The sequence below is a fragment of the Neofelis nebulosa genome, chromosome 16 (genome assembly GCF_028018385.1).
Source record: "Neofelis nebulosa isolate mNeoNeb1 chromosome 16, mNeoNeb1.pri, whole genome shotgun sequence".
NCBI lineage: Eukaryota > Metazoa > Chordata > Mammalia > Carnivora > Felidae > Neofelis > Neofelis nebulosa.
The window spans coordinates 64,380,269-64,405,668 of record NC_080797.1 but is presented as its reverse complement, the minus strand read 5'-3'; the positions used below and the strand labels follow the sequence as shown (position 1 = coordinate 64,405,668).

Here is a 25,400-nt window from a genome sequence, read left to right as displayed (position 1 = left end):
GATTCAAAGTGTCCGTGCTTTCCTTGGGTTCCCAGTTCATTATCCAAGGACCATCGTGGCCCAACCTTAGCTGCAACGAGAAGGGTTCCTGTGGACCTCTCCTTCCGGGTCAGCACACTTGACTCCAGGCCAGGGCCAGTCTGTCTGAATCACAGCATTCCAGTTGAGCCCCCCTCACCCCCACCAGAGGCTTCTGCAGCTTTTTACTCATACAAACAAAAATAAATCTCACTACCGGCCTCTGAACTCCACAGCAGCTTGCTTCCCCCGTCTCCCCAAGCGTCCCATGGCTGTGAGTGGGGACTTGGCACTCTCCCCACCGACATCACTTTTTCACTCCCTGCGCATCCTGTGTCCTTCTCTCACCGTGCGACCCAGAGATCGGAATGGGACGTGACGGCCGGCACAGGCGCCGTGCACAGCTGCCAGGAATTTGACGGGTAAAATCTGGAAAAGTTAGGAGGGCAAATGCTAAACACACACACACACACACACACACACACACACACACACACAGCACCACTCAGAGAGGGCCGGAAACACAGACACCCGCAGAAGAGGGCCTGCAGACTCCCGGTCCCTCTTCCGTCTGCCATTCTTTTGAAAGGTACTGTGCCAGTCTCATGACCCAGGTATGACACCCCCCAGAGACCCACAGGTACCCCAGGAGAAGGGGGAGCAGCTTCATTTAACCTCCTGAGACTCCGTGAGGGCATATGGGGAACAGGAAGCAGTTGTGTGGTGACTCACTAGGCAGAGCCAGGTTAAGGGAAGTTGTCTGCGGGCGTCCCTGGGACCGGATGATGGCAGCACAGCTCCAACCACCCTCATACAGCTTGACCCCACCCCACCCCTGGGGAACCAACGAGGTTGCCACCTCCCTGAGAGCCCGCACGGCCTTTGTTCACCTTTCTGGCCCTGAGCCAGAGGTCTGAGAACTCAGACAGAGCTTCCCTGTACCCTGCTCCTAGGTGTTTCTTCCGTCCTGTCATCAGAACACACAAGCAGGCTCTTAGCCCTTGGCCTCCCTTGGTCACCTGGCTTAAAAAGGCCAGCTTTCTAAAGGCGGGATGGTTCAGGGTCTCAGGAGCTCATTATTGTTCACGCAGGGTGAGGAATGGCAGCCAGGTCCTCTTCTTTAGAGTCAGAGCAGAGCTGGCCTATCATTTCTGCAGGCAGGAAAACTAAGATGTGAAGAGTCTCGGTGGGGCGGTGGCAGAGATCTAGTGCTCAGGTCCCTGAGCCCCTGTCCTCTTCCCAGCCAGGTCTCTGTTCTGTTCCTTCTCCTCCAGAAACACAGAGATTTGGGGGCTTGTGATACCAGGAAGAATGTTCCTGGCAGTGGAAAAGCTGGATAGAGAACAGCAAGATCTGGGGAAATGAACAGCTGGAATGCCGCCGCTCCCCATGAGGAGGAAGAGTAGAGCCCCTGTTCTTCTTTTTTAAATTTTTTTTTTTTTTTTTTTAACATTTATTCAGTTTTGAGAGAGCACAAGCGGGGAAGGGGCAGAGAGGGAGACACAGAATCCGAAGCAGGCCCCAGGGTCTGAGCTGTCAGCACAGAGCCCGATGTGGGCCTCAAACTCACAAACTGCGAGATCATGACCTGAGCCGAAGTAGAATACCCAACCAACTGAACCACCCAGGCGCCCCCATTAGAGTGCCTGTTCTTACAGAACACCCGAGCTGCTAAATAGTGGCCTATGTTAATTCGATATGAAGAAAAAATAAATTTTTTAAAAAATGCCACAAGGGGAGTTTAGTGGACTGGGTATCATCGTGCAATTGGTCACCCCACAGGGAGGGACTGCCACCCGAATCCCCCGAGAAGATGGCCGGCAGCAGGGGTGCTTTCCCCTGCTGAGGCGACAGCAGCAGGATGACTTCGTCAGACTGGGCCTCTCAGCTGCGTTTCTCATGCCTGCCTGTGGCCTGTGGCCTGTGCCTTCCACCAGCTGTGGTGGCAGTGGCAGCAACGACTTACTCATAGGAAGAGGTCCCCAGTAGGTCACAGAGAAGCCACCCCCAGCATTCAGAGGCATGCCCTTTCAGTTTTACTGTCGTTGCCAGTGAAACCCAAGCACCTTCCTCCCTGACTGTTAGCGGCCGGGGCCAACACTGTGGGACCCGTCTCGGTTGGCACGCACACCAGTCCCCCTGCTCTGAGCCTGTGTCTGTGTCCTTGCTGGTTGGCGTGTGGCAGAAAATCAGGAGAGGGCGGGACAGGGCTGGGACCTGCTGGCCTGGTCCCTGCCAGATTTGTGTCGGTGCCCTCCTGCTGTGCACCCAGGGAGCACATCGTCTGGGCAGATGCCAGCAAATCATTTTGCTTCTTGGCCATGGTCCCCACAAGAGGAAGCAGCACAATAGTGACCATGTTCTGTAGTGACAGACCCAGGGCCTATCTCAGAGGGCCGCTGCCACTCGGGGCTGTGTCAGACTTGAGAAAGTCGGGCTTTCACAGATGTGCGTGGAGCGTCCCTGAAAGATGTGAACGTCCATCAGACAGACAAGCCTCCAGGCCATGTGGTCTTCGAGGGGTGGTGCCCAGACCACTGGTGCTGAGTGAGTTGGTTTTTTAGCGGCGCACAGGAGATGCTTTGGCTTTTTATTGTGCAAGTATAGCTTGCACTAGTAAACTTGATAACCGTGGTTATCATTGCTTAAGAAGAGGCTAAGCCAAAAATAGTTGCCTTAAAGTCAGTTTCATGAAAAAACACCAAGTAAATAATCATACAGGTTGTGCAGAGCAGCGGCAAAGGAGCACAGGTAGAACACAGGACTGATGTTGAGGAAACACTGCTGCTGGGCGGGGGGTGGCTGATCTCATCAGCCTGGGTGTTGCTCTCTGTGAGCATGTGAGTTGGGTCCAAATCCATCACACCGTATGGACTCCTGCTGCTGTGGGCATTAATAATTTGTTGTCAGCATCACTGTTTTTGTATAGCCTTTGAGTTTAACCTTTGTTTTCTGGCCATCCAGTGAAATAAACTGAAATAACAAATGCACTCTATATAAAGTGTTCGCGCCGAGCAGTACCCCTCTATATGCTGCCTAGGTAATGTGTGTGAAACCACTTTCCTATCCAGGGAAGCTGACTCCCCCTTGGTGATTTTTAGCCCAGGGTCTGTCTTTCAGAAACCTGTAACTTTTAATACCATCGGGGCTTTCTCTGGCCGAGGCAGGGTTTTAGTCACACGCTGTTCCTCAGGCCATCTAGTCTGTGTTGATTGTTATTGCAGTACTTTGCCCAGTCCTTGGGCCCGTCCCTCAGGCCTGACAGGGACTGGCTGTCCCTCTGGAGCGGGGAGAGTTTCAGGAGGCAGGATGCTGACACACTGTGTAGTCAGGGCCCTGGCTCGTCCACCCACTTGCCTACTCACTCTGGCTCACTCACCGTTCTGTGTCCCTGTAGGCTGTCCTGGAGGACCAGAGTCAGATGAGGCAGATGGAGCTCGAGATCAGACCCTTGTTCCTTGTACCAGACACCAACGGCTTCATTGACCACCTGGCCAGTCTGGCACGGCTGCTGGAGAGCAGGAAGTACATCCTGGTGGTGCCCCTCATTGGTGAGTCAGGCCTGAGCAACCCTGCACGTGCGCAGCAGCCCCCTCTACACACATGTCCCACGGCCCGGGGGGCTACACAGGCAAGGGAGCCCCGCGGCGTGCGTATGACAGGATTTGCAGGGAAGTAGGGTGTGCGTGGGGCAAGGAAAATTGTTTAATAATCAGAGCAGCTCAAATTATTATGGCTGATCCATGGCTTAAACTGCTTGAGCAAATGGACTCCTGTGTCCCAGCAACCAGAGGCTGCATGAGCCCAGCCCTTGTTTTTATCCTTATAAAGCTTGCAGTAAAACAGCAAAGCTGGTTCCCGTTATTGGTAAACACTCAGCCCTGGCAGATAACGGCAGTGCTGCTGGGTGGTCTGGCAGGGAGGCTGGGAGGATTTTGAAGTGGTTAGATGCCTTTGGTCTGATTGTCTTGTAGCTTTTCATGATCGTTCTGTTGGTTCGAGGTAGCATTCTTCTGGCCGGTGTCACCCTAAGGCCAGGCTGATGGAAACCCTCCAGAGCAAGCCCTTGGCTCATGCCTGTGGATTCCTGCCACTTGGGCCCTTACCGCTGTCTGGTCACTGGTGCTGGTGCAGGGTCAGCATCTCAGGACCCAGCTAGCTTGCTTCCACCCTCAGGCCAGAAGAGCCCAGCTGGGCTGTCTCCAAGGGACTGTCTAGGCACTGTCTTAGTTCTTGGAGCTCTATGGTGGGTCAGCCTGAGGATGGGCTGTGGGCTCTGGGCGCCTGGTATCCCTGATAGAGCTCATATAGCTGATGGCCATCCTGTGGAGGGAGAGGGCCTGGAAGGTGACTGGCTTTTCAGTGTCCCCTTCTCAGCAGCTGCTGGGAGCCAGTTCGGGATCCTTGTCCTCTGGAAAAGCTGCCAGACTGGCAGTCTGCCTGCCAAGCCACCTCTGACATCCATGCCAAGATGTTCCATTGGGCCTCCCCTCCTAGTCCCAAGTGTCTTAGTGCCAGATGAGGGTGGAAACAAAGGGCAGGAAACATCCGCCCCTGCAGAGGCTATAGAACCCTGGGGGGTTGTGGGAAACACGTTAGCACCACCTGAGAATGTTGGCACTGAAGCAGCCCTCGTCCCGCCTCCACCCTCCCTGTCTTCCTTCCCCCTCCCCATGTGGCCTGGCCAGAACCTCTAAAACCCAGGCCTTTAGACCTAAGGGAAGGCTTTCTGTTCTTCAAAAGTAGAGCAGCAAGACCATCAAGTTTTTCCAGCTTTCCCTCTTCCCTCACAGAGTCCTGGGGTGGGGCGGCTATCAGGATAACATGTCTTCGTGCTTTCCTATCCAGGAGAGTTTTAGGGGGAAGAAAGTGAGTAAGTGGTCACTTGTTTTGCTAATGGTCAGGAAATGGTATAAACTGACAGAGGTTGCTGACATCTCAGGAGCCCCCTAAGACTTGGAAGGAGCCTCGGACACCATCTGAGGCTAGCAGGGGTTTTGGTCACCAGTACCGTCTGTGCCCCTACGGTGTGCTCAGGCTCCTTGTCCCTGAGGGATCTCACGGAAGGCAGAGCTTCAAGACCTTGGCCTTGAGGAGCTTGTGGTTCAGTAGGGAAAGCCAGATATGGTAGGGAGGGAGCAAATATATGAGAAAACCCATAGGAGAGGGACACATGTAGAATAAATTGATGGCCCCCGTAGTTGCTGGGAAATGACAGCGCCACTACGGCAGTGAGGGCCAGCCTCTTTGAACCTTCTTCAGCTGGGCAGGGCCCTGGAATGTCAGGAGCTGTAAAGAGCACTCCTGTTCAGTGAGGCTCCCTCAGTGGATTCCCGCCCTGTGTCCAGAGCACAAAGGGTTAAGCAGACAGCTTTCCCTGCTTGTTTCTTGTGCTCTTTAACCTGCTCCTGCTCCTTAGGCCTGACCCTAGCATCGAGAAGCCCCGCCTGGTGCAGAAGCACAAACAAGCTTCCCCTTTGAAGCCTGTTTAGTTTGGAAGCAGGAAAGGAGATTTTGGGATGGAATACCAGTTTTTCGTGTTTGATGTTCTGTTTGCCGTACCATACACCCGTCCACCACCACTTCCCAGCCTCAACCATACATTGTGTGGACATGTAGCAGCCTCAAGTTGCTGAAAGTGTGGGCATTGTGTGTGTGTGTGTGTGTGTGTGCGCGCATTCCCACATGGGCCCTTTCCAGAAAGTGTCTCTGAATACCCAGACAGTGAGTGCCAGGCTCACCATGGAACAGCATGCTCATGCCGACTCCCCGAGCCATGAATCATTGCACTGAGGAGAGGCCTCAGACCCCAAACTCTCCCGGAGCCCCCAAGGAGTGCATATTTCCCACTTGACCTCAGGCTTTTGGCTGGAATTTTGGAAAGAATCTTCACCAGAAAATGAAGCCGTGTCCCAGACACATAGGCAGGCAGACACATACACACACACACACACACACACACACACACACACACACACACACAAACACGTGCAGTATCAGCGGAGTGTCTGTGCCAAGGGCATGGTTTGAAGGAATACCACGGCCCCTGCAAGTAAGGCCGTGACTGTTGCTTCCCACTTGGTGACCTGCCTACACTGTGCCAGGGGATAGTGTGTAGAACTCTGCCCCTTGTGAACTTCTGTGGTTGGGGGTCCAGGTTGATGAGGGGGCTGCCTCTTGCCCTGTAGCAGCTACCCTTGCCTCTCTTGAGAAACTCTTTCAATTTGATCCTATAACTAAGGAATGTGATGGAGGGGCCAGGTTTCTTCTTCTGAATACAGCAGCTCCAGAAAATCCGTGTAAGTTCCTTCTTGGAGGAGGGCGGGGCCCGGGGGAAGGCGCAGAAAGATAGAACTCTGTGTAAAGTCTGGGACACTTCTTGCCTCCCAAGTTCTCCTAAGCATCATTGGAAGACTCCTTTGGGCAAGATGGATTCTGTGGTCTGGGAAGGGGCTGGCTGGGAGTGAGCCTAGGGAGCTGATAAACTTGTGGAACTGTGTCTCATCAGTGATCAATGAGCTGGACGGCCTGGCCAAGGGGCAGGAGACAGACCACCGGGCTGGGGGCTATGCCCGTGTGGTGCAGGAAAAGGCCCGGAAGTCCATCGAGTTCCTCGAGCGGCGATTTGAGAGTCGGGACTCTTGTCTGCGGGCCCTGACCAGCCGTGGCAATGAACTGGAATCCATCGCCTTCCGCAGCGAGGACATTACTGGCCAACTGGTAAGACCTGTGGCAGAAAGGGAGAGCCCACAGTCCACCTCAGAACAGGGTCTCCGGGAAGTCAGGCAGCTCAGGCAGCCTAGGCAGCTGAGGGGGACAGCCACCATTGAGGCCCAGGAGGGGCAGTTCTGTGTCCCCTAGATCACTCTTGGCACAGTTGGACCCAACCAAGCAGGGCCTGACGTGTATGGGAGGGACTCCGGGATGTGATCCTCCCCAGGAACCCCAGAGGCAAAAAGTACACCTGTGCCACCTCCGAATGGCGCCCCCTCCTGCCCAATGGCCCTTCTCACACTTTCTTCCTCCAGGGTAACAACGATGACCTGATCCTCTCCTGCTGCCTTCACTACTGCAAAGACAAGGCTAAGGACTTCATGCCCACCAGCAAAGGTACAGCTTTGCCTCTGCCTCAGGCTCATCCACCCCCATGCCCTACCATCCTCAGCCCTAGGAAAGGGTTCCTCCACCACCAACTCTGGCCTGGGAAGTTTGATAAATCAGAGGTCAGATTTGATGCAAGCCTGAGGCCAGACTCTGGAAATCCAACTTCCCTGTCACAGCTTCCCCCACTCCCCGGTGGACCCTGGGCCAACTAGGGGTGGACCTAGCCCAGGAAGCAAGGCTCTAGGCAGGGAGCTTTCCCGCTCGGCATGGATCCATTTCCTTTCTTGGGTCCTCAGTGAGTTCTCTGACAGCAAGAATGTCTTTATGATTCAGTGTAGCTTATTCTGGCCATGGTCTCCTGAGCCCAGCCCTCTGCAGCTCTGAGAGGACAGTCCCCAGTGGTCCCTGGGGCCCACCTCCCTTTTCTTGGCCGTGTTCACACTCTCAGTTCATCCCTGAATGTTTGCCCTCTGTCAGGCCGGTGACGGAGGTACTTTCCTAGTGAGTAGTGGGCCTTCTCTTCCTGTCTCGGTGTCATATGCCATCACACTTTGGGGGCAGGTGACAGCTTGAGGACTGAGCCCTCAGCCCAATTTTCAAGACCTCTTTGGTGACTGGAGTCCTGTCTTTGGCCCAAAGACCCACCTTGGGATGCTTTTCCAGGGGCTTGAGCACCTCATTCTCAACCCAGAATGCTTTCCTGCATGGCCCCTCGGAGTCAGCAAGGCTCAGGTGTTTTCTGCTCCTGGCTTCCAGGAGTCTGATGTTTCCTCCTAGGATGTCCTAGCTCCGTGTCTACAGACTTGGTCATTCTTACCACTTGGTCTCTGTCTATGTATAGGTAACTACATCCTGTCCTTTTCCTTTAGCCGTTGTTGCTCATCTCCCTTCCCTGCTCAGTTTCCTACCCTGGCTTCCAGACTAGTCGAGGCACTGTCTTCTCCCCTGCTGCTCCTACCCGAGTCTCTGCACCAGGGGCTGGTAATGAACCCATAGGTGCTGTTCAGAGGGGTCCTGCCATGTGGCTTGTACATTCTGGCCCTCAGAGCCAGACCTGGAGCAGTGAAGTGATCAAAAGGAGTCCTGGCTGAACCAAACGGGGGAGCTTGTGTTCTGCTCCCAGGCAGCTTCCTAGAGGGGCACCTTCTGAGAGAGAGGTAGGCAGGACTGCAGGCCTTGTTGGGAAGTGTAGTTCAGATACTGCTGCGGCCCCACCCAGCCTCAGAGCTGTTTCTTTCTCAGCAGAGACAAATTTTGGCTTTCACCCTACTAGTCTCTCCACCCCCCACACACACTTCACCCTAAACAGCCTACAGGAACCCATTGCCATCCTGGGGACCGCCCCTATCAGAATTACATCAGCAACGGCTAGTGTAATCAAACCCCATTTGTCAGTGTGAATTCTTAGCAGATTAACTTGTCAGATTCACAGAGAAACCGTCACTAAATGTTTATGTGTAAACGATGTTGAATTTTAAAATCATGTGGATTATGGCGGATGGGGCCTGACAAGATGACAGTCTCTGGTTTCTAACAAAGTGAAGTTACCAGTGTCAAAACAGAGGATGTTTATTGTTAAAAATGTCTGAAAGTATCCACAGAAACCCCTGCAGACCCCTGCCAGCAACGCAGGGCCTTAGTCAACTGACCTAAGGTCTGGGACTTTCTTGGTCCGAGCCCCAGGGCAGGAGCGGTGGGGCTGCCTTGAGCAGCCAGCTGGGAACCCCACATTAGCACAGGCCAGCACCACCATGCCAGAGGGCCCAGGCCCAGGCAGTTGAGCTCCAGCTCCAGGCCTCCTCTCTGCTCAGGCGGCCATCCTCTCCCCATCTGCCCACCGCAGCCCCTCACCTCCCACCCCTCCTCCTTCCACCTCTCCCCTCTGCTCCCCACCCCTCCTCCTTCCACCTCTCCCCTCTGCTCACCAGCGTCCTCAGCCTCTCCCTCCCTCTTCCCCCAAACTCCTCCCAGGCTGACGGCCAGTTCTCAGCCTCCCTGCCTGGAGCTGGCAAGCCTGAAACCGTTCAGGTCTGACCTGGACATTTGCGATTGCCCAGCCCCGCCAGCCCCCCGCAGTCAGCAAGCCCCGCAGGACACTTCCTGTGCCTCACTGTCTGCCGGACCTCCGTCAGGAAATACCCAGCCTGGGACTGAGGGGTGGGCCTGCCACCAAGCGGCCTGCCCAGGGGTGGGGATGTCACTTGTGTGGGTACTTGGCCCTGGTTGAATCTCCCCAGTACATTAAGAGGTTAGGAAATTAGGGGAAGAGAGGTAGTGGAAGACATCTTGCTAAGAGGTCATCTAAAAAGAACAAAGGCTGCCTGTGCTGATATAGAAAGAGCTTTAAAATATGTAAAATTTGAATAAAGTAAATATGGCTAGTATGATTATAATGTAGGAAAAAAGCTTATGTAACAAGTATACGTACTCACACGTGCATAAAGAAATCCGAAAGCACGCACAGATCGAGCCCTCAGGAGCAAGACAGAGACACATGAAGGGAGACAGCTGGATGGATGACTGTGACTTTTCCTTTCCTTTGTCCTCTTCTCTACTGTTCAAGGTTCTCACCATTTACGTGGATTACTTTCATGTAATGGAGGAAATCACTGGACTCTAGCTCAGGGCCACCTTGGCCGCAGCTCTGCCAGGGACCCTGGCCCTCCTTTCCTTAGAGCTCCCCTAAACTAACCCCTCTTCTCACATCTAGGAGCCTGGATACACTGTGGATTCCATCTTGAGCTTTCTACCTCTTAATACTTAAAGCATTGGCCCACTAGCCTTGGAGGGAGAGGATGTGCAAAAAAGAGAGTAGTAATTGTGAGTCCAGGACCAGCCATACAGTCAGAAGGAGTAGAAGGAAAGGGGCTCCTTCTACCCCTTCAGTTCAGCATCCTGGGAGAAGGGTCTGTGGAGGCCAGTGGCTCAGGCAGATCTCTAGGCAGGAGGCAACACAGCACTGTGCTGGAGGTGGGGGTCTGAAGCACAAGGCCAGCGCTGGCCCAGCATGGTCCTCTCTAAGCCGATAGGGGAGGGGTACCCTCAGCCGATTGCGTGAGGGAAAGACTTACAGAAGGGCCAGGAAATGACCGGCCCTGACCCCTACGGGACCACATCCCCGCCCCCACCCCAACCTCCAGAGAGAGGAGAGGCAGCCTGTGCCTCTCCCTCCTGCCCTCATTGAAGTCCTTCTGCTCTCTCCTGCCTACAGAGGAGCCAATCCGGCTACTGCGGGAGGTGGTGCTGTTGACGGATGACCGCAACCTGCGTGTGAAGGCACTGACGAGGAATGTGCCTGTGCGGGACATCCCGGCCTTCCTCACGTGGGCCCAGGTGGGCTGAGAGGGCCGCATCGGGGTCTCCCCCCGGAACCATTCCTGAGAGGCCACCAGGCGCCCAGTGTAGCAACGAAGATGCCCACGTGCCTGAGCCACCAATCCACCCAGACAATAAACCATCCTCTTCCAACCCACGCCGTGGCCGTGCTGTGGGGGAGCTGCTCCTCACAGAGCCCCTCCTGAGGGTCGGGCGGAAGCTGCTGGGACCCTCCTGGGCTGCCAAGATTTAGCAGGGAGGTGGCTGGCTGCAGTGACAGCAGGTGGGTGAGCCAGATAGGCCACCCATGGTCTCAGCCTTTCTCCCTCCCCCTGTCTAGTTCAAGGGCTGGGGGAAGGCCTTCTCAGCACAGGGACTCAGACACTTTCTCAGCTGGAGATAGGGTAGGGGTTGCATTTCCATCAGGTGCAGGCGAAATGACGGGTCCCTTCAATCTTCAGAACCCCTGTCCTGAATGTGTCCCAAGAGGCTTTGGTCATGCCATGAAGAGAGTGCCCAGGGTGTGTGTCTCTCTCGGAGGCCTGGATTCCCCTAGGGACCCAGGTTGGGTTCTGGACACTAGATCCCCAACAGCAGCCCTAGGCCCCACCTTTCCTACCCCTACCCCCAAACACACATCCATCCTGCTGCTCTTCCTGTCCTTATCCATCTGAGTCCGTTACACTTTGCCACTCGTTTCCCCTTGGATGGTCATGGGTCTAGAGGGAGGGGACATATGGTCTCAGGCTCATGCTTCCTGGGTGGCCTTTGCCTGCTCCTCTCCCTCATTGGCCTTCCTTTTGTTCTAGGTCCCATTTCATGAAGTTTCTTCAGACTTTTCTCAGTTCCTCCCCCCCCCCTTCTCCCTCTCTCTCTCTCTCTCTCTCTCCTGAATCCTCCCCTTGCCCCCCTTCCCTTTCTGGTGATGCCTCTCACCTCCCTGATCCCCTCAACTTCTTCACCTCAGGTCCTTGCCATGGGGGTTCCCACTCTGAATCTTCCTCCTCTGGTACCTCCTCTGATACCTCTTCCTTCTCTGTGGCAGGACCCTAATAAAGTGTTCCTGCCCAAACCTTTCTCAGGCCCCTGCGCTCTGAGAAACTTCCAGGCTCCTACAGCACCGCCTGAGGGTAGGATGGGTCAGTGCCTGAGAGGGGCATTGCCAAGCCTGGAGTTTTCACCCTTTCTAGCTTTGCCCTAGAAGAACTTGACACAGGGGCCTTTTGGCCTTTGAGATTTTTGTTGCCTCTTAAGCTGGCACCTGTGTCCAAAGCCTCACTCGAGAGGCTTCCTACTGGGAATGGGTTCTCCCAAGCCAGGGACAGGGATGAGAGGAACTTGGAGGAAGACAGGGCCTTGAGGAGGAGCCAGGAGTAAATTTTGATGGGACCAGAGGGGGAATCCCCCAAAGCTCCCTGTCTGGACTGTACAGCCTGGCCAGAGGATGGGAATGAAGCTGTACCCTCCCTGAGGCCCCAAGATTATACCTGAATAAGGGGGTACTTTGCAGGAGAGCCACCAGTGGTTCAGGGGGATGAGTGCCCCAGAGCCTCAGAAGACGGACTCTTTGGGGTACAGGGTCCCGGCCTCTCCTTTGATATCCTCTCCCCTGGATGAAGGCCAATGACTGGTGGGTGGGAGACCTGTCTCTCCTTTCTGCCCCATTTGCAGCACTGGTTTTGTTTCCCTTAATAAATTTTTAGTTAATGAACATGCCTAACTCTTGCCCATCTGTCTCTGGGATCGGGGAGGGAAGAAGGCGCAAGTTTCTCTCTGCACCTGTATGAGGGGGTGTGTCTGGCCCCTCCACCCACCCAGGTCCTTGTGCAGGGCAGAAGAGAGGAGCGGGGTCCAGGGTCCTTGGTTACTGCTTTATTGCTGTTTGGTTCGAGTATAGAAAATGGAAGCGGCTCTGGAAGAGCCTGTGTACAAGGTAGGAAATATACAAACTGGGGAGGAGGGAGCTAAAGAGACCACGTTCCAGCCCAGCCCAGCCTGGGCTCGAGGTGGGGGGCCGCCCGGGGCGCATGCAATAAATATGGTCCGGGGCCCCAGGGGAGGGGGGAGGACACCGCGGGAGTGGGAGACCGGTAGGCCAGGGCTGTCTCAGCCCTCGGACTCCAGAGGGAGGGAAGGGTTGGCCCTGGGGCTAGTGCCACTTGTGCAAAATGAGGAACTTCACATTATCAGTCCCGGGGCGGGCGGGAGCGGGGGGGCGGAGGGGGGGGCCCTCCGGCCGGCTCAGTCCCCTCCCCACTCCCCAACTCTGCCCGACGCTCCGACCCCAGCAGGGAGATTCACAGTGAGAATGGGTGTGGTCGCAAGGGCCGGAGGTAGGGCTGGGAGCGCCCCATCAGTGACACCCCTCCCTCCAAGAGCAGCGCGGAGCCAGGGGAGGGGGCCGACGAACCACAGGAAGAGGCGGAGAAGGGCCGGGGGTCTCCTTTGGTCAAAGCTGATATCAAAAATATAAATCTCCCTTCCCCCATCCCACCCCCGTCCCGGGGTTTCACCCCCCACCCCAACCCCCGGGCTAAGGCACAAAGCAGTGAGGCCAGGTGGGGCCGCCGCCACCGCGGCGACGCTGCCGCTGCTACTACAGTTGTCCGGCGCGGTGTGCCTGCTCGCGGCTGCCGCCGCCGCTCCCTGGGGCCACGGGCCGGGGCCACGCGGCGGCGGCAAGTCGGGCCGGCATGAGGCGCTCTAGGTCGGGGAAAAACGGTCGATGGTCCGGCCGTCGGGTCCGGCGGCCAGGTGCGCTCCTTGGCTCAGCACCTCGGCCGCCTTGTCGGGGCTGAGGCCCAGCTCCGCGGTGAACTTAGCCAGCGGGTAGAGGCTCTCCAGCGCCACCTTGGGGTCGTGCAGGAAGTGCGTGGTCTGCGCCAGCAGCTCGGCCGCGGCTGCCTTGTCCTGCTGCTTCAGGCTCAGCTGTTCGGCCGTGAGGCGGGCCACAGCAAAGACGCCCTCGGGAAAGTCGAGCTTGCCCTTGCCGTCGGGGCCGGGGACGCCGGGTAGCCCCCCCAGACCCGCCAGCGCCCCGGCTGCGCCTGCCGCGCCACCCACGGCGTGCATTTTCATGTGGCTGATGAGGTTGCGTTGCTGTGCGAACTTGCCGCCGCACACCTGGCACTCGTAGGGCTTCTCGCCCGAGTGGATGCGCATGTGCTCTGTCAGGCGGTACTGGCGCGTGAAGCGCATGCCGCACGCGTCGCACGCGAAGGGTTTGAGGCCCAGGTGGCTGCGCATGTGGCGCGTCATGGTCCCGCGCTGCGTGAACTTCTTCCCGCAGATGGTGCACGGATAGGGCCGCGTCAGCCAGTGCGTCTTCTCGTGCTGCCGCAGCGTGGCCGGGTCCTTGTAGCTCTTGTCGCACGACGCGCAGCGGTAAGGCCGCAGCAGCTCGCCCAGGCCGCCCGGAGCCCCAGCGACCTTGTCCCCACTGCCTCCAAAAGGGGGCCCCAAGCCGGCGGCCCCCGCCGCTACCTCAGCCGCCTCTGCCCTGCCGTACAGCGCTTCCTCCTCCTCCACGTGAGCTTCCACGTGCGCATTCAGCTGCTCCGAGCTGGGGAAGCCCTTGCCGCACGGAATGCACACGTACAGGTTGTCACCGAAGCTCTCAGGCTCGCCATAGGCCAGGTGCGGGCATGGGTAGCCCTCGAGGTGGCCGCCGGGCGGGCTGGGGTCCTCGCTGCTGCCCGTCTCCTCGCTGCTGCTCTTGTAGTCGTCGCCGTCGCCGCCCGCGCCTGGCCCGTCCAAGCTGCCCTGGTAGCGCGGCGGCGCCAGGCCCAGTGGGGGTACCCCGGGCGAAGCGGCCGGGTCCCCGCCGCGCTCCTCGCAGCGCTCGCTGGGGGAGCCGCGCTCCCGGCCCAGCTCGTCGCCGTAGCTGCCCAGGCCTGGCTCGTGCTTCATCCAGCGATAGAGAAGGCTGGGTCCGTCGGGGCGGCCCGGGGGCTCGGGTCCCGGGCTGCCGCCGCCGCCACGGAACGGGTCCGGAGGCGGTACAGCCTCCTCCAGCTTCTGGAAGGGCAGCGGCGGCAGCGGTGGCAGGGCGAGCGGTGGCTCTTTGTAGGCTGCGGGGCCGGCGCTGGGAGGACTGTCTGGGCGCGGGGGCAGTTCGCGCTCGCCCGGCGGCCGCTCTGGAGGCGCGGAGCCCGGCGGGCTTTTCTTGGACAGGTCCAGGCCGCAGAGCGGGGAGCAGCGGCGCTCCGGGGCGCAGAGCGCCGAGGCCGGGCCGGGGCCCGAGGCGTACAGCTCCGCGCAGTGCGTGTTCACTGCGGCCTCGGGGCCCGAAGACGGCTCGGCGGCGGGCGGCGGCGGAGGCCCGGCTGGGGACGAGTAGCAGGCCTGGATGACGGGCGTGGCTGCCCGAAGGCCACGGCCCGGCCTCCCGTAGGGTGCATAACCGCCGCCGCCGCCCCCGCCGCCCCGCAGGTGGCAGTACTTGCCGTGGCGCTTGAGGCGCTTTTTGCACAACGCCACGAGGTCGGGGATCTGCAGGTAGCTGGCGGCGGCCAGCACGGCGCCCAGGCTCGGCTCAGCCCCCGGGGCCACAGCCGCTGCCGCCGCCGCCTCTGCGCCATCAGCCAGGCGGCCGGTGTAGATGAAGTCCAGCACCAGGCGGAACACCGCCGGGCTCACCATGTCATGGTCCAGGTTGAGCAGGTTGTCATGCACCACCAGGGACTTGAGGTAGGCGCTGCTGGCCGCCAGCACGTTCTTGTGCGCGCGGAAGAGGGCGTTCTGCACCACGATGATCACGTCGCACAAGAAGCCCTTGGTGCGCTGGTTGTTGAGCTGCAGCAGCAGCTGCCTCGAGTGGCCCGGCGCCTCCATCGTGTCCAGCATCGTCTGCCCAGCACACTCTCCTGCAGGGACACACAGCAGCCGGGTCAGAGCCTCAGGAGCCCCCGCTGCCTGTATCCAGCTGGGCACTTCTCCCCCACCCCCCACCCCCCACCAACTTCCCCTTCCCCTTCCCCTCAGCTAGGCAGGGGCATCGAGCACCGCGGCCTGGGCACTGGCAGAGGATCGGCGGCCTCCTAGTGTGGAAGCCTGGGCCGGTGGCCTGGACCAGAAGAAGGCGTAGGAGAGTGGCTGGTGGAGAGGGGGCCAGACTGGCCTGCACACCCAGGCCCGGAGGCCACCGGGCCCAGGGGCTGGGTCCTGGGGACTTCCGAGGAGAAAACTGTTTGGGGGAAGTGACCCCTTCGGAGACAGTTACCCGATTTGAGGAAAATGTCCGCTTCAGGAAAAGTCATTCAGGGCCGAGAAGTTTGCCCAACTGGGATATTAGGGAGCCGAGTAAAAAGCGCCTCCCGCCTCGGGAGAAGTTGCCCCAGCTGGGGGAAGTGATCCAGTGGAGGGGAGCGCGGTGCCCGCCGTGGCGCCGCCCTGCCTGGGGGCTGTCAGGCCCTCAGTTGGGGCCGGGGCGCGGCCGCGGCGCGGGGAGCGGAGGCAGAGGCTGCCGTGGCGGGCAGAGCACGAAGGCCGGCCCCGGCGCAGGGAGGGCGTTATATCGGGGCAGGAGGCTGAGGCAGGAAGCAGGTGGGGGGGAGGGGGGAGCCACGCAGCTCCCAGGGGAGGGAGGGGGCAGCGCCCCGGGCGGGCACGGCGCACAGCCGGCTGCGGCCCTGACCCCGGCCTGCGCCCCACCCGCGTCCCGGCCCCGGCCTCGGCCTCAGCTCTGCATTCGCGGGCCCGCGCCTCCCACCCCAGCTCCCTTCGGCCCCTTCTCCGCGGGAACTCCGCCGCCCCAAACTTGGGGAAAAGTTTCCTAACTTCAGACAGGCCGGGAGAAGCGCGCCAGCCCCAGTCCCTCGACTCTCAGCTTTTCCTCTCGGCCCCCAATTTCGGCAGCCAGGCGGCCCTGGGGCCTGGGCCGAGCCCTGAACTCCCCTGCCCGCTCGTTCGTCTGCCCACCCTGTTCCCCGCCTGGCCCGCAGGGCCTCGCGGCCCGTTACCTGCGGCCGCTGCCCGACCCGGCTTCCCTCCCCGTGGCGGTGGCAGCTCCTAGCCGGCGCCCCACCCGCCCCGCTGCCAGGCGCCGAGCTGTGCCAGGGCAGCGCCCCTGCCAGCCCCGCCCGCCAGCTCCCCTTCCCTTCGCCTCTCCAGCCCATGTGCGGGCAGAGTCGGCCCCGGGCCGCTGACCCCGCCGTGAACCCGGCGCAGAGCAGCAGCCCGGCGGTCCTGAGTCCTCTAGGGGCGACACCCGGAGTCCTGAACGCCAGCCGCGTTGGGGCGCCCGCGCCGGAGGATGCGCCCGAGGCGGCCAGCGCGTGAGGACCGGGCTGTCCGGGTCCCCTGTCCCTCCCGGTCCCGAGTCTGAGGACCCACCTGGGGGGCATGTCGGAAGCCCCGGGCCCGGCTGCCGGCGGATCCAGGGGGGACGTGGCTGCGCTGCGCTGCCCTCCGCCCGCCGGGCCCCCGGTCGGTCTGTCCTGATGGTCCGTCCTCCCCGCGTCCTGGTCGCGTCTCAGCCCCGCCGCGCTTTCCGCACACTCTTATCTGGAGCGGCCCGGGCCAGCTCACGCTGCTGCAGCTATGGCGCCACCTCGCGGCCGTGCGAGGCTCTGCGCGACACAGCCGCCACCTCCCTCCCGTGCACCTGGGTTGCGAAGCTGTACCGGGGAATGAGGTCTACTCGCAGGTTCACCCCCCAGATGTGCCCACGTGAGAACCCAGGCTTCAGAACTTAGAGCCCCCACAAACTCTGGGGTTTTGAGCTAAACGCTCCCATGTACATATTTCTAGATTCTCACATTGCCTCGGCTTGGAGAAGTCCTGCCCACATGGAGGGGACACTGGTGACAGTAGATGGGGGGGGGGGGCGGTTATAGAAGTCCTAAGACAAAAGAAGGTAGACAAGATCTTTGGAGGTTCTCCTGACACATTCCTGGATGGGACTGTCCATTTATACCCACCCCACCCCCCAACACACCCACCTTCACTCAGCCGCATGAGTTAGGTACACACAGACAGCATAAACCTATTTGCACCCAGACCCTCTCCAGGCACTGACACCTGCAGGCACGCATGTGGGCACAAACACACACCTGCCCCCTTCTTAAGTTCAAGTCCTGGCTCTCTGGGATACTCAGGAGGCCGTCACATAGGGCCCTCCACGAGCCTGGGCAGAGCTAATCAGCACCCCCTGAACTTGTAGGTTTCCGGAGAGACCCCAGGATATCCGACTGGGAATAGCTGGACAGCGCCTCTTGGTGGTCCCGCAGAATCGACCCCAGCCCCTAGATTCCCCGTGTGAGCCATTTTGAGGGACTTGCTTGCACTTGCCTCCAACACACTAACCCCAAAAGTGACAGCAGGGCCGGCAACCGGGGATCCCCGGGCAAAGTTCTGCACCCCACCGAGAAGGCCCGGTTCTTGAGGTGATGCCCCTTCTGGGAGGGAGGAGATCCCGCACTGGCGCGTGGGCACTCGCACGGCTACTCCGGAAGTGGCCCCGCGTGGCCCCGCCGCCGCACCGGGCCTGTAGTGAGTGCCGGGTCTCCACCGCCCCTGCTACGCCTCCTCCCCGCACCTTCTGACCCCTGCCCACACGTGGGGGTTGGGGGGGGGGTGGGTAGTGGGTCCGGGAGAACGCCTGCAGCTTCTGATTGGCTGCGCCTCTCTCAGCTGTCGCGAGCGAGAGGCTGGGACGCAGAGTTACCATAGTAACCGATGAGGTTCGCCCAGATCGCGTCTCTCTAAGGCCTTGGAGAGCTTAGCAACCGCCTAGGGCCGCTGGGCGGGTGGGTGCCGCGCTTGCCGCCCCTCGCGCAGTCCTCCACCCCCACGCCCCCGCCAGAGGTAGTAGCTGAGTCACTCACTGAGGGGCCGCTGGCGCGGCCACTCGCGGTCCCTGACAGACACTAAGGTCTCGGGCGCCCCCCAGAGGCTCTCTTTCCTTCGCTGACATCTTCACGGCCTCGGGGCCATGGTCCCCGCCGGTCCTAAAGACTGCCACTGCGTTCTGACTCTGCCCTCACTCTGTTTCTACTCCGTGTTCTGGATCCATTTTATTCCAGTCCTCTCCTCCATCTCCCCACGGTCCCCTCGCTGGGGTTGCAGTGAGCTCCCAAGAATGAAAACGGTAGGTTCCGGAGCTGCCGCCTCTAGGGGAGATGGCCCCCGACATGTTGGCCGAGGGATGGATGTGTTCTGCACTGAGGTGGGGGGAATAATAAAAAGGTGTATGGAGTGCTGGAGAAAGGCAGAAAGGCTCCTCAGAAAACCACTCTTTAAAGATGGGCTTTGATGGATGAATAGGAGTTCTCCCCCCCAGGTAGAAAGGCAGTCCTGGAGAAGAGAACCACAGGGACAAAGGTTGGAGGCAAAAAAAAAAAAAAAAAAAAAAAAAAGCAGGGGGCGGGGTGGGCGGAGATTCCAGGAGGCTAGATTCCAAAGGTTGTGCAGGACCTCTCCTGTAATCTTGAGGGGACCAGATCCTAGCCCCAAAAGGAGCCCCTCAGCCCAGTGTCTCTTTTGTGCAGTGTCCATTGTGCCCACTTTGATTTTCTTCAACACTCTCCAGGGATCCCCACTCCCTAAGTCAACTCATTGGCTCCATCCCTACCCTCAAGCTGTCCTTACATCTGTATGGGAGGATCTTACAGCCCTGCCACTAGCTTTGCTGTCTTCCTGTGGACTTCACTCTTCTTCAGTCTTTGACCTTTCCCTCCCTCCCTAGTTTTTATCTACCCTACTAGCCTGGCACTGCTCCCCCAGCCCCCAATCCATCTCCTCCCTCTGAACACATTCACCCTCCAACATTTAGACCTTCCCTCAACTGATGGAGCCAGGATCATACATTTCCCTGTTCTTGTTCAGGGGAATTCTGCCCCACATGGCATAGGCCCTTCCTGTCAACTCATACCTCCAGAAACTCTAACTCCTCTGGGAAGTGGTCTTGCCCCTCCACCCTCTGGAGACCTCTCTCTGCCCTCCAAGCTGCTGAGCCCTTGGTCTCCTTCACTCATTATAACCCTCATATGAGCTCTGCCAGTGCCCACAAATGGGTCCTAAATGGGGTCTGCTCGGGGCCAGGCTCTGAAACTGACACCTCCGACCTGCCCTCCTCCCCTCCATTTGCTGAGGCTTCCTCTTCCACTCACCCCCTTCTCCTGCCACCTTTCCCACAGATCCCTCATGGAGGAACCCCTTGCTCAATTTCTGGGGGGTCCAAGCCACTTTCCTCAACTTTTGTGGGATCTCCAGCTCCTGACTGGTACCTGGACAAACCCCCCCCCCCCCGCCTCCCCAATAGGCCTTCCTTTCTAGGCCCAGACTCCTTCTAAAAGCTTCTGAAAGCCCTGGGCTCCTCCACTCTTCTTCCCTCATCTCCCGGACGCCACAGTTCTACATGCTGCCTTAGCCCCTCCTCGGGTGTAGCTTCCTCTCCTGTACCTCCTGCCCCAAGGTGACGGCACTGCAGTGGCCATGCGGGGTATAACGCCGCCGAGGGTCATCTTGCGACGCCACAGAGCCGTCGGGTTCAGGAACTGAGGAGTGGGAATGGGGGCTACCCGGAAGGCAGGGCGCGAGGTGGGATTGCACCTCCAGGTGTCCCTGAGTGAATAAAGGAGTAACGGACCGTGCGCCCTCCCTGCACCATCCTCCAGCCGGCCCCCCAGCCCGCAGTTCCGGAAAGTTAACCCTTTGTAGGCTGGCACAGGGGCCCGGGCGCCCCCTCCCTGTTCCTGCTTCCGTGCGCCTTCCTCCCCCTCCCAGCTCCCCGTCGCCTTGGTCCCCCCCCAACCCCCCGCCTTGCCACTATAAATAGCCCCTCTTCCCGTTTCCTAAATTCCCTGCTGACGTCTGCAGCGCGTCAGTGTGTAGGAGCCGCGGCCGCATGAATGAGCCGCCGCACGAGTACTACGCGCGCCTATAAAAGCGGCGGCGCCAGCCCGGCTGCAGGAGGCGAGCGGGAGCGGGCGCGACGCGGCCCGACAGGTAAGTGGGACTGACCGGCCGACGGGCTACCGATGGACCGATGTACGGACACGGACGGGAGGGCAATGAGGAGACCGGCAGGCGGCAGGTTGGAGGCCCCCTACGGGGTGGGGTTGGGAGCAGGGTGGGGGACGAGGATCCCCACGCAGCTGGTGGAGCCGGCCGGAGGCGTACCCAGAACCCCGTGCAGCAACCTGCCCGCGCCCGGATGAAGACGCAGCCACTTCGGAGGAGCATCGAAGAGAGGACGGACCCCAGAGTCCCCGCGACATTTCCTGGGGCTCCTGCGCCATCCTCCCAAGAAAGTGGGGCGAAGGTGCTGACGCCCCAGGCGAGGCGCCCCCTCCTCCCCCTCCCCGCAGCGCGGTGACTCAGCCTCGCTGCCCCCGGCCGGCTGAGCCGGGCCGCCGGCAAAAGACAGACGCCCACCTTCCCGCCGACCCAGCCACGGCTCTCTCGGGACCCCTGCCCAGCATCCAGCCGGGCACCCCCTCCCCGTCCCATCCCGTCGGGCTAGTCCCTTAGCGCCCCCGAATTCCCGCCTCTGCGCGAGGAGCTGTCCTCTCAGGACCAGGCGGGGGCGGGGCCTCAGACGGACTGCCCCGCCCCACCCCCACTGACCCCTCCCCCGCCGCCGGAAGTGCCTCTCCGCAGGGACAAATTTGACGTCACAGGGCTTTGACGTCAAGGGCCGCGTGCCTGTCTGCAAGCGCTGGGCCGAGAAAGGCGGGAGACGTGGGGGAGGAAGAGCAGCAGCGCCCCCAGCTGCGGGCGACGGAGGCACCCCCGCCCGGGCAGCGCGCCGGCACCTTGGCTCTAGACTGCTTACTGCCCGGGCCGCCCTCAGTAACAGTCTCCAGTCACGGCCACCGACGCCTGGCCCCGCCCCAGGACCGCGGACCCGGCCACCTGCCGCGCCCCCGGCCCCTCTGTCCCCCAGGGTCCCTCAGCTCTGCGCGCGCTGCCCGCGCCGCCGCTGTCCGCGGTGCTGATCCAGCGCAGGCGCTACGATCCGGCCGTCAGGTCCCTGGTCACCAGAGGCTGCGAGGGCCGGCCGGCTTACACACACATCGCACAGCCCCCGAGCCAGGTCCCCGTCGCGCGCGCTACCCCCGCTCCCCCCTTCCCCAAAATTCTCTGCCCTGAAGACTGCCTAACGGGAGCTGCCGCGGTGCCGTCAGCAGCGCGCGCCCCGCCCCCGCGTCTCCAGGGCAACCGTGGCTTTCGATTGTTACTGTGGGAACCGGAGGTAACAGTCTACAGCCATGGTCGCCCCGCAGCACGCCCACGCGCCGCACCGCGCTGGGATCTGCCAGCCCCGGAGGGGGGAGGCCAGGAGGAGCAGGAGGAAGCGGGGGCGGCAAGTCAAGATCGGATGTATCTGCTGGGGCGGAGGGAGGTGCGGTTCTGCGGGGCGGGCTACCGTAGGGTCTGACTGCTTACGCATCTACCAAGGCAGAGAAGGCACGGTCTGGGGCGTATGTCTGACCGTCCGCCTCAGTGACCATCCTGTTTTCTTAGCCAAGAAGGTTGCAGCCAGGGGATGGCGAAAGAAGGGGTAGCTCTGAGATTTGTGTTCTTTTTATCTCCTCGGTGGGAGGGAGACTACTGGGACCTGAAGGCCTGGGGACTGAATGGAATAGACGGAGGAAAGTTTTTCTAAATATGCCACAACTTCATTCTTCCAGGACCCCCTCGCTGGGTAGGCAGAAAGCAAGACTAATCCTCGAACTCATCCTGATGGAGTCACAGCCTTCCCTCACTCTTCTCCCCACTCGTTCTTCCTCTATTCCGTGTAGGATGATAAGGATTCCCAAGCCTCAGGAAGCCAGTGTGCTTCTAAAGGTAACCCGGTCAGTAAAGCATTGTCTGAATGTATCAGCAGCCTCACCTCAATCTGTGCTGGATTCCAATTTGAGATAGTGACTCAAATTAGCCCTAAAGTGGGGGAGCGAATGTGAGAAGGGCTGAAGTCCTATTGGTCTGGGGAAGTGTGAGGAACGACTTCTTCAAAACCATGCTTATGTCATCTGCCACCACCATCACCACCCACTGCAGGGGTTGACTGATGGGTATTGGGTGCTGGACCTCCCTAGGGACAGTGCTGGGGAGTGGTGAGTGCAACCTAGTCCTGCCGCTCATTAATCAATTTTTTGTTACTTCTCCATACCCCCTCCTTTGCTAAACTACTTTTAAGACAATTGGTGCTGGTCTCATAGCTAGTCAATGCCCACATGCTTCCTTCCTCCCACTCGAGGACCCTGGTCTTAAATGTACTTGATTCTGGAATCCAGTGGACATCTGTGGGCAGACTGTAGTGTATGCAGATATGAGTAGTGCACTGGGAAATGGGAGGTCCAACCTGGCTTCATCACCAACTGGTTATTATTTAAGGGGCCGTGTTGTTTCTGAGCCTTGTGCAAAATGCAATAATGATCCTTCCTTCTTGGCAGACTTGTGAGGATCAAATAGGATCACATGAGTAAAAGCCTTTGGAAACCGCAGAATGCAATTTCAGCCTAAAGTATTCTACTAGGCTGCTATGTCTTTGTGAGGGTGTGGTGGCACTGGCAAGACCCCAACACTGGGCACGTAGGCAGAATAACGGGAGGGGAGCACACCTTCCTGAGCAGATCTGGGACTGGGGCTGTTGAGGGGTTCTTTGCTCGGGGACTCTCTCAAGAGCTTTAGGTATCTAAGATGGAGTGAGAGGTCGAAAAGAGAAATGGTAGGGATATTCTGAAAATACCAAGTTGATTGCAATTCTAACCTATCTGGAGAAGATGGTCAGGGGAGGAGAAACCAGAGGACTGATAGTACAGTTTTTTAGTATCTTAGAACTCATTGAGTGCACCCCACTCCCAACCTATTTTATGGTAGGAAGGTGAGACCCAGACCACATATAGCCCAACAGTAGTGAGTGGTGGGTGCCCTCTGCTCATCTTCTATGGTGCAGGAGAGAAAACAATGACTAGTAAAGGTCAGGAATGTGAGTTCTGGATCTGAATCCAAGATTGGCTAAGCGACTTAGCTTCTGTGCCTGTTTACTCAGTTGTAAAATTAATAACAGTATCCACCTCAGGAAGTTGTCAGATTAAATTGGGCAACTCAGAAGATTGTGCTTATCACAGTATCTGGCCAGTTAGCACTCAATAAATGGTATTCCTTTTTCTGTCCTCTGGACATTTCCCTTAGTTATAAATTGAAACTATTAGAATAATTCTTACCTGGAGAGCTTTCTCTCCCTCCCTAGTAGAGTGCGTGACAATCATGTGGGTTCCCCCGCCCCCGCCAATAGCACATATTTACCAGGCTTTTACTCTAAGGCAGTGGTTTTCAAAAGTTGTGTTGCATGGTAATGTCCAGAGTTTGCCAAAATGCAGGTTCCTGGGTCCCAGTGATTGACTCAGTAGGTCAGGAGCTGGCCCCAGGAATCTAAGTTTTGACATGATTCTGACACAAGTGGTCCACAGAATGTGTGTGTGGTGGGGGGCAATAACCCCTAACAGACTCCGTTGTTCCTGGAGGACATGACAGGACAGGATGTATCTCATTTGCTTGGGACCAGGGGACATTTTCTGTTCTTGAAGCAGGAGGTGAGGGAAGGAGAATTCTCACACCGAACATGAAGACTTTCACCCCACCTAATACTGTTCTCTACCGTCATCCTTCTAATTTTAAGCCCTGACTAAAAATTCATTCCCCACTATTACCTTGCCCTCTCTCCTTTAGTCCTCAAAATAATTCAAAGTAGCAACTGCTGTGGTAGCAATTGTCATCATTTTCATACCTCGGGACGTTGCTAAAGGGGGCAGCCCACGACTGCCATGGGGGCATGTGAGCTCTGAAGTACAGATCCATTGTATTCATTCTGAACTGCTTATTTCCAGAGAAGCCAGGAATCTGATTTGTGTGGGTGAAATTCTGAAAACCTTAAGTATCAAAAATTGAGTATTTTTAAAAATCCAATGGGCCAAATCCAACAGGTCTGTAGGAGCAATTCAGTTCATTTCTGAGTCTCCTTTTTGCCAAAAAAGGGATCCCTTTAAACACCAAGAGCAAGGCAGAGGCAGACTGTAGCAAGGGAGAACTATCCTCCCATCCTCAGTTTCTGCTGTAAAGGTCCTAAATCCAGTAAGCTGGGTGTCTGGTGGTGATTGGGGGGAAGGGGGGTTGGTAACTCCAGCTTTTTCATCTTAGACAAGTGCTATGTGTAGTGAAGAACTCAGGATTAGGGGCAAGTTGGCTCAGGGCAGGCTGGAGTATTTGTGCTGTATCCCCTAATCCTAATTCCTACTCAATTACTAACCTCCCTGGGGGCAACCGTGCATGAGGGTTAGACCAGGGCCTCCTGTAATCTTTCAGAAAAGGAACAGGCTGGTGAACTTGCAGAGGCAGCGCTGAAATCAGTGCAGGGTGGGCCACAGGTGGAGGCACTAGAAGTAGGGCAAATAGCAAAAGTGGACCTAGTGACAGCTTAGGAACAACTAACTGTACTCAAGAACTGGAGGGGCTCCTTAGGCTTTGGCTGGATCCTTGTGGAGTAGCATCAACCCCAGAAACTCTGTAGATGAGGTCAGGTCTGTAATAGGGTTTCTTCTGTGCAGGCTTGGGCTTCTACCCGAGGTTGAGCATCATCCCACCCTTCAAGCTGGTCGTTCAGAGGGTCTACAGCAGTTCTGGAGGAGGAAGCAGAGAACCCAAGATGCCAGAGTCTGACAGGAGACTAGCACACTACCCTCAGGGATCAGGACGGAGGAACCCTAACTCTGTAGCCCAGGCAGAACCATGCCAGGGGACCTCTTCCCAAAACTTCTCAGATGTAAACTCTTCCAACTCAGCCACCAAGGCCTCCTTCCCTTCAGCTTGGGACTTAAGACTTCTACCAAACGTGTGCACTCACAAGCTTGTCCTGGAGACTCACAACTGCAAACACTTCCCTGTTTGGTGCTTCCCTGGAGGTTGTATGGAAGGCCAGAAATCCAGACTTCGGTTTCAAAATGGGTTTTTCTGTA

At 58.4% G+C, this 25,400-nt stretch overlaps 2 protein-coding genes and 1 long non-coding RNA gene across 7 annotated transcripts in view; 2 read left to right on the top strand and 1 right to left on the bottom strand.

Annotated features, from left to right (window-relative positions):
* Positions 1 to 12,143, top strand: part of SMG6 (SMG6 nonsense mediated mRNA decay factor) — a 229,553-nt gene extending 217,410 nt beyond the window's left edge. For all 3 annotated transcript variants that reach the window (XM_058704761.1, XM_058704762.1, XM_058704763.1), the window contains exons 16-19: positions 3,416 to 3,569; positions 6,527 to 6,738; positions 7,047 to 7,128; positions 10,334 to 12,143. In XM_058704761.1, the coding sequence (XP_058560744.1) occupies positions 3,416 to 3,569; positions 6,527 to 6,738; positions 7,047 to 7,128; positions 10,334 to 10,464 (579 nt within the window). In that variant the 3' untranslated portion in view covers positions 10,465 to 12,143. The remainder of the gene's footprint in view (positions 1 to 3,415; positions 3,570 to 6,526; positions 6,739 to 7,046; positions 7,129 to 10,333) is intronic.
* Positions 12,144 to 12,294: 151 nt separating this feature from the next.
* HIC1 (HIC ZBTB transcriptional repressor 1) lies at positions 12,295 to 16,931 on the bottom strand. 2 transcript variants are annotated; one of them, XM_058704775.1, is made up of 2 exons: positions 16,771 to 16,931; positions 12,295 to 15,302 (listed from the first exon to the last, which is right to left on the bottom strand). In XM_058704775.1, exon 2 carries the CDS (start codon positions 15,280 to 15,282, stop codon positions 13,141 to 13,143), a length of 2,142 nt encoding a protein of 713 aa, XP_058560758.1. In that variant the 5' UTR covers positions 15,283 to 15,302; positions 16,771 to 16,931; the 3' UTR covers positions 12,295 to 13,140. The 2 variants fall into 2 exon arrangements, with proteins under 2 accessions (XP_058560758.1, XP_058560757.1); XM_058704774.1 differs by lacking the exon at positions 16,771 to 16,931 and adding an exon at positions 15,659 to 15,936.
* A 1,103-nt stretch (positions 16,932 to 18,034) lies between these two features.
* Positions 18,035 to 25,304, top strand: LOC131497988 (uncharacterized). Of its 2 annotated transcripts, XR_009255242.1 has the most exons (3): positions 18,035 to 18,526; positions 20,257 to 22,230; positions 24,993 to 25,304. It is a non-coding gene; the product is annotated as an uncharacterized LOC131497988 (long non-coding RNA). The 2 variants fall into 2 exon arrangements; XR_009255241.1 differs by lacking the exon at positions 24,993 to 25,304 and having other exon boundaries at positions 20,257 to 22,263.
* The last annotated feature ends 96 nt before the right edge of the window (positions 25,305 to 25,400 follow it).

Excerpts from the sequence above, each read along its gene's own strand:
- HIC1 (XM_058704774.1), bottom strand. The coding sequence starts at position 15,695 with ATGACTTTTCCTGAAGCGGACATTTTCCTCAAATCGG. Across the intron at positions 15,303-15,658 it reads GGACATTTTCCTCAAATCGG|GAGAGTGTGCTGGGCAGACG; the intron begins GTAACTGTCTCC and ends GTGTCCCTGCAG.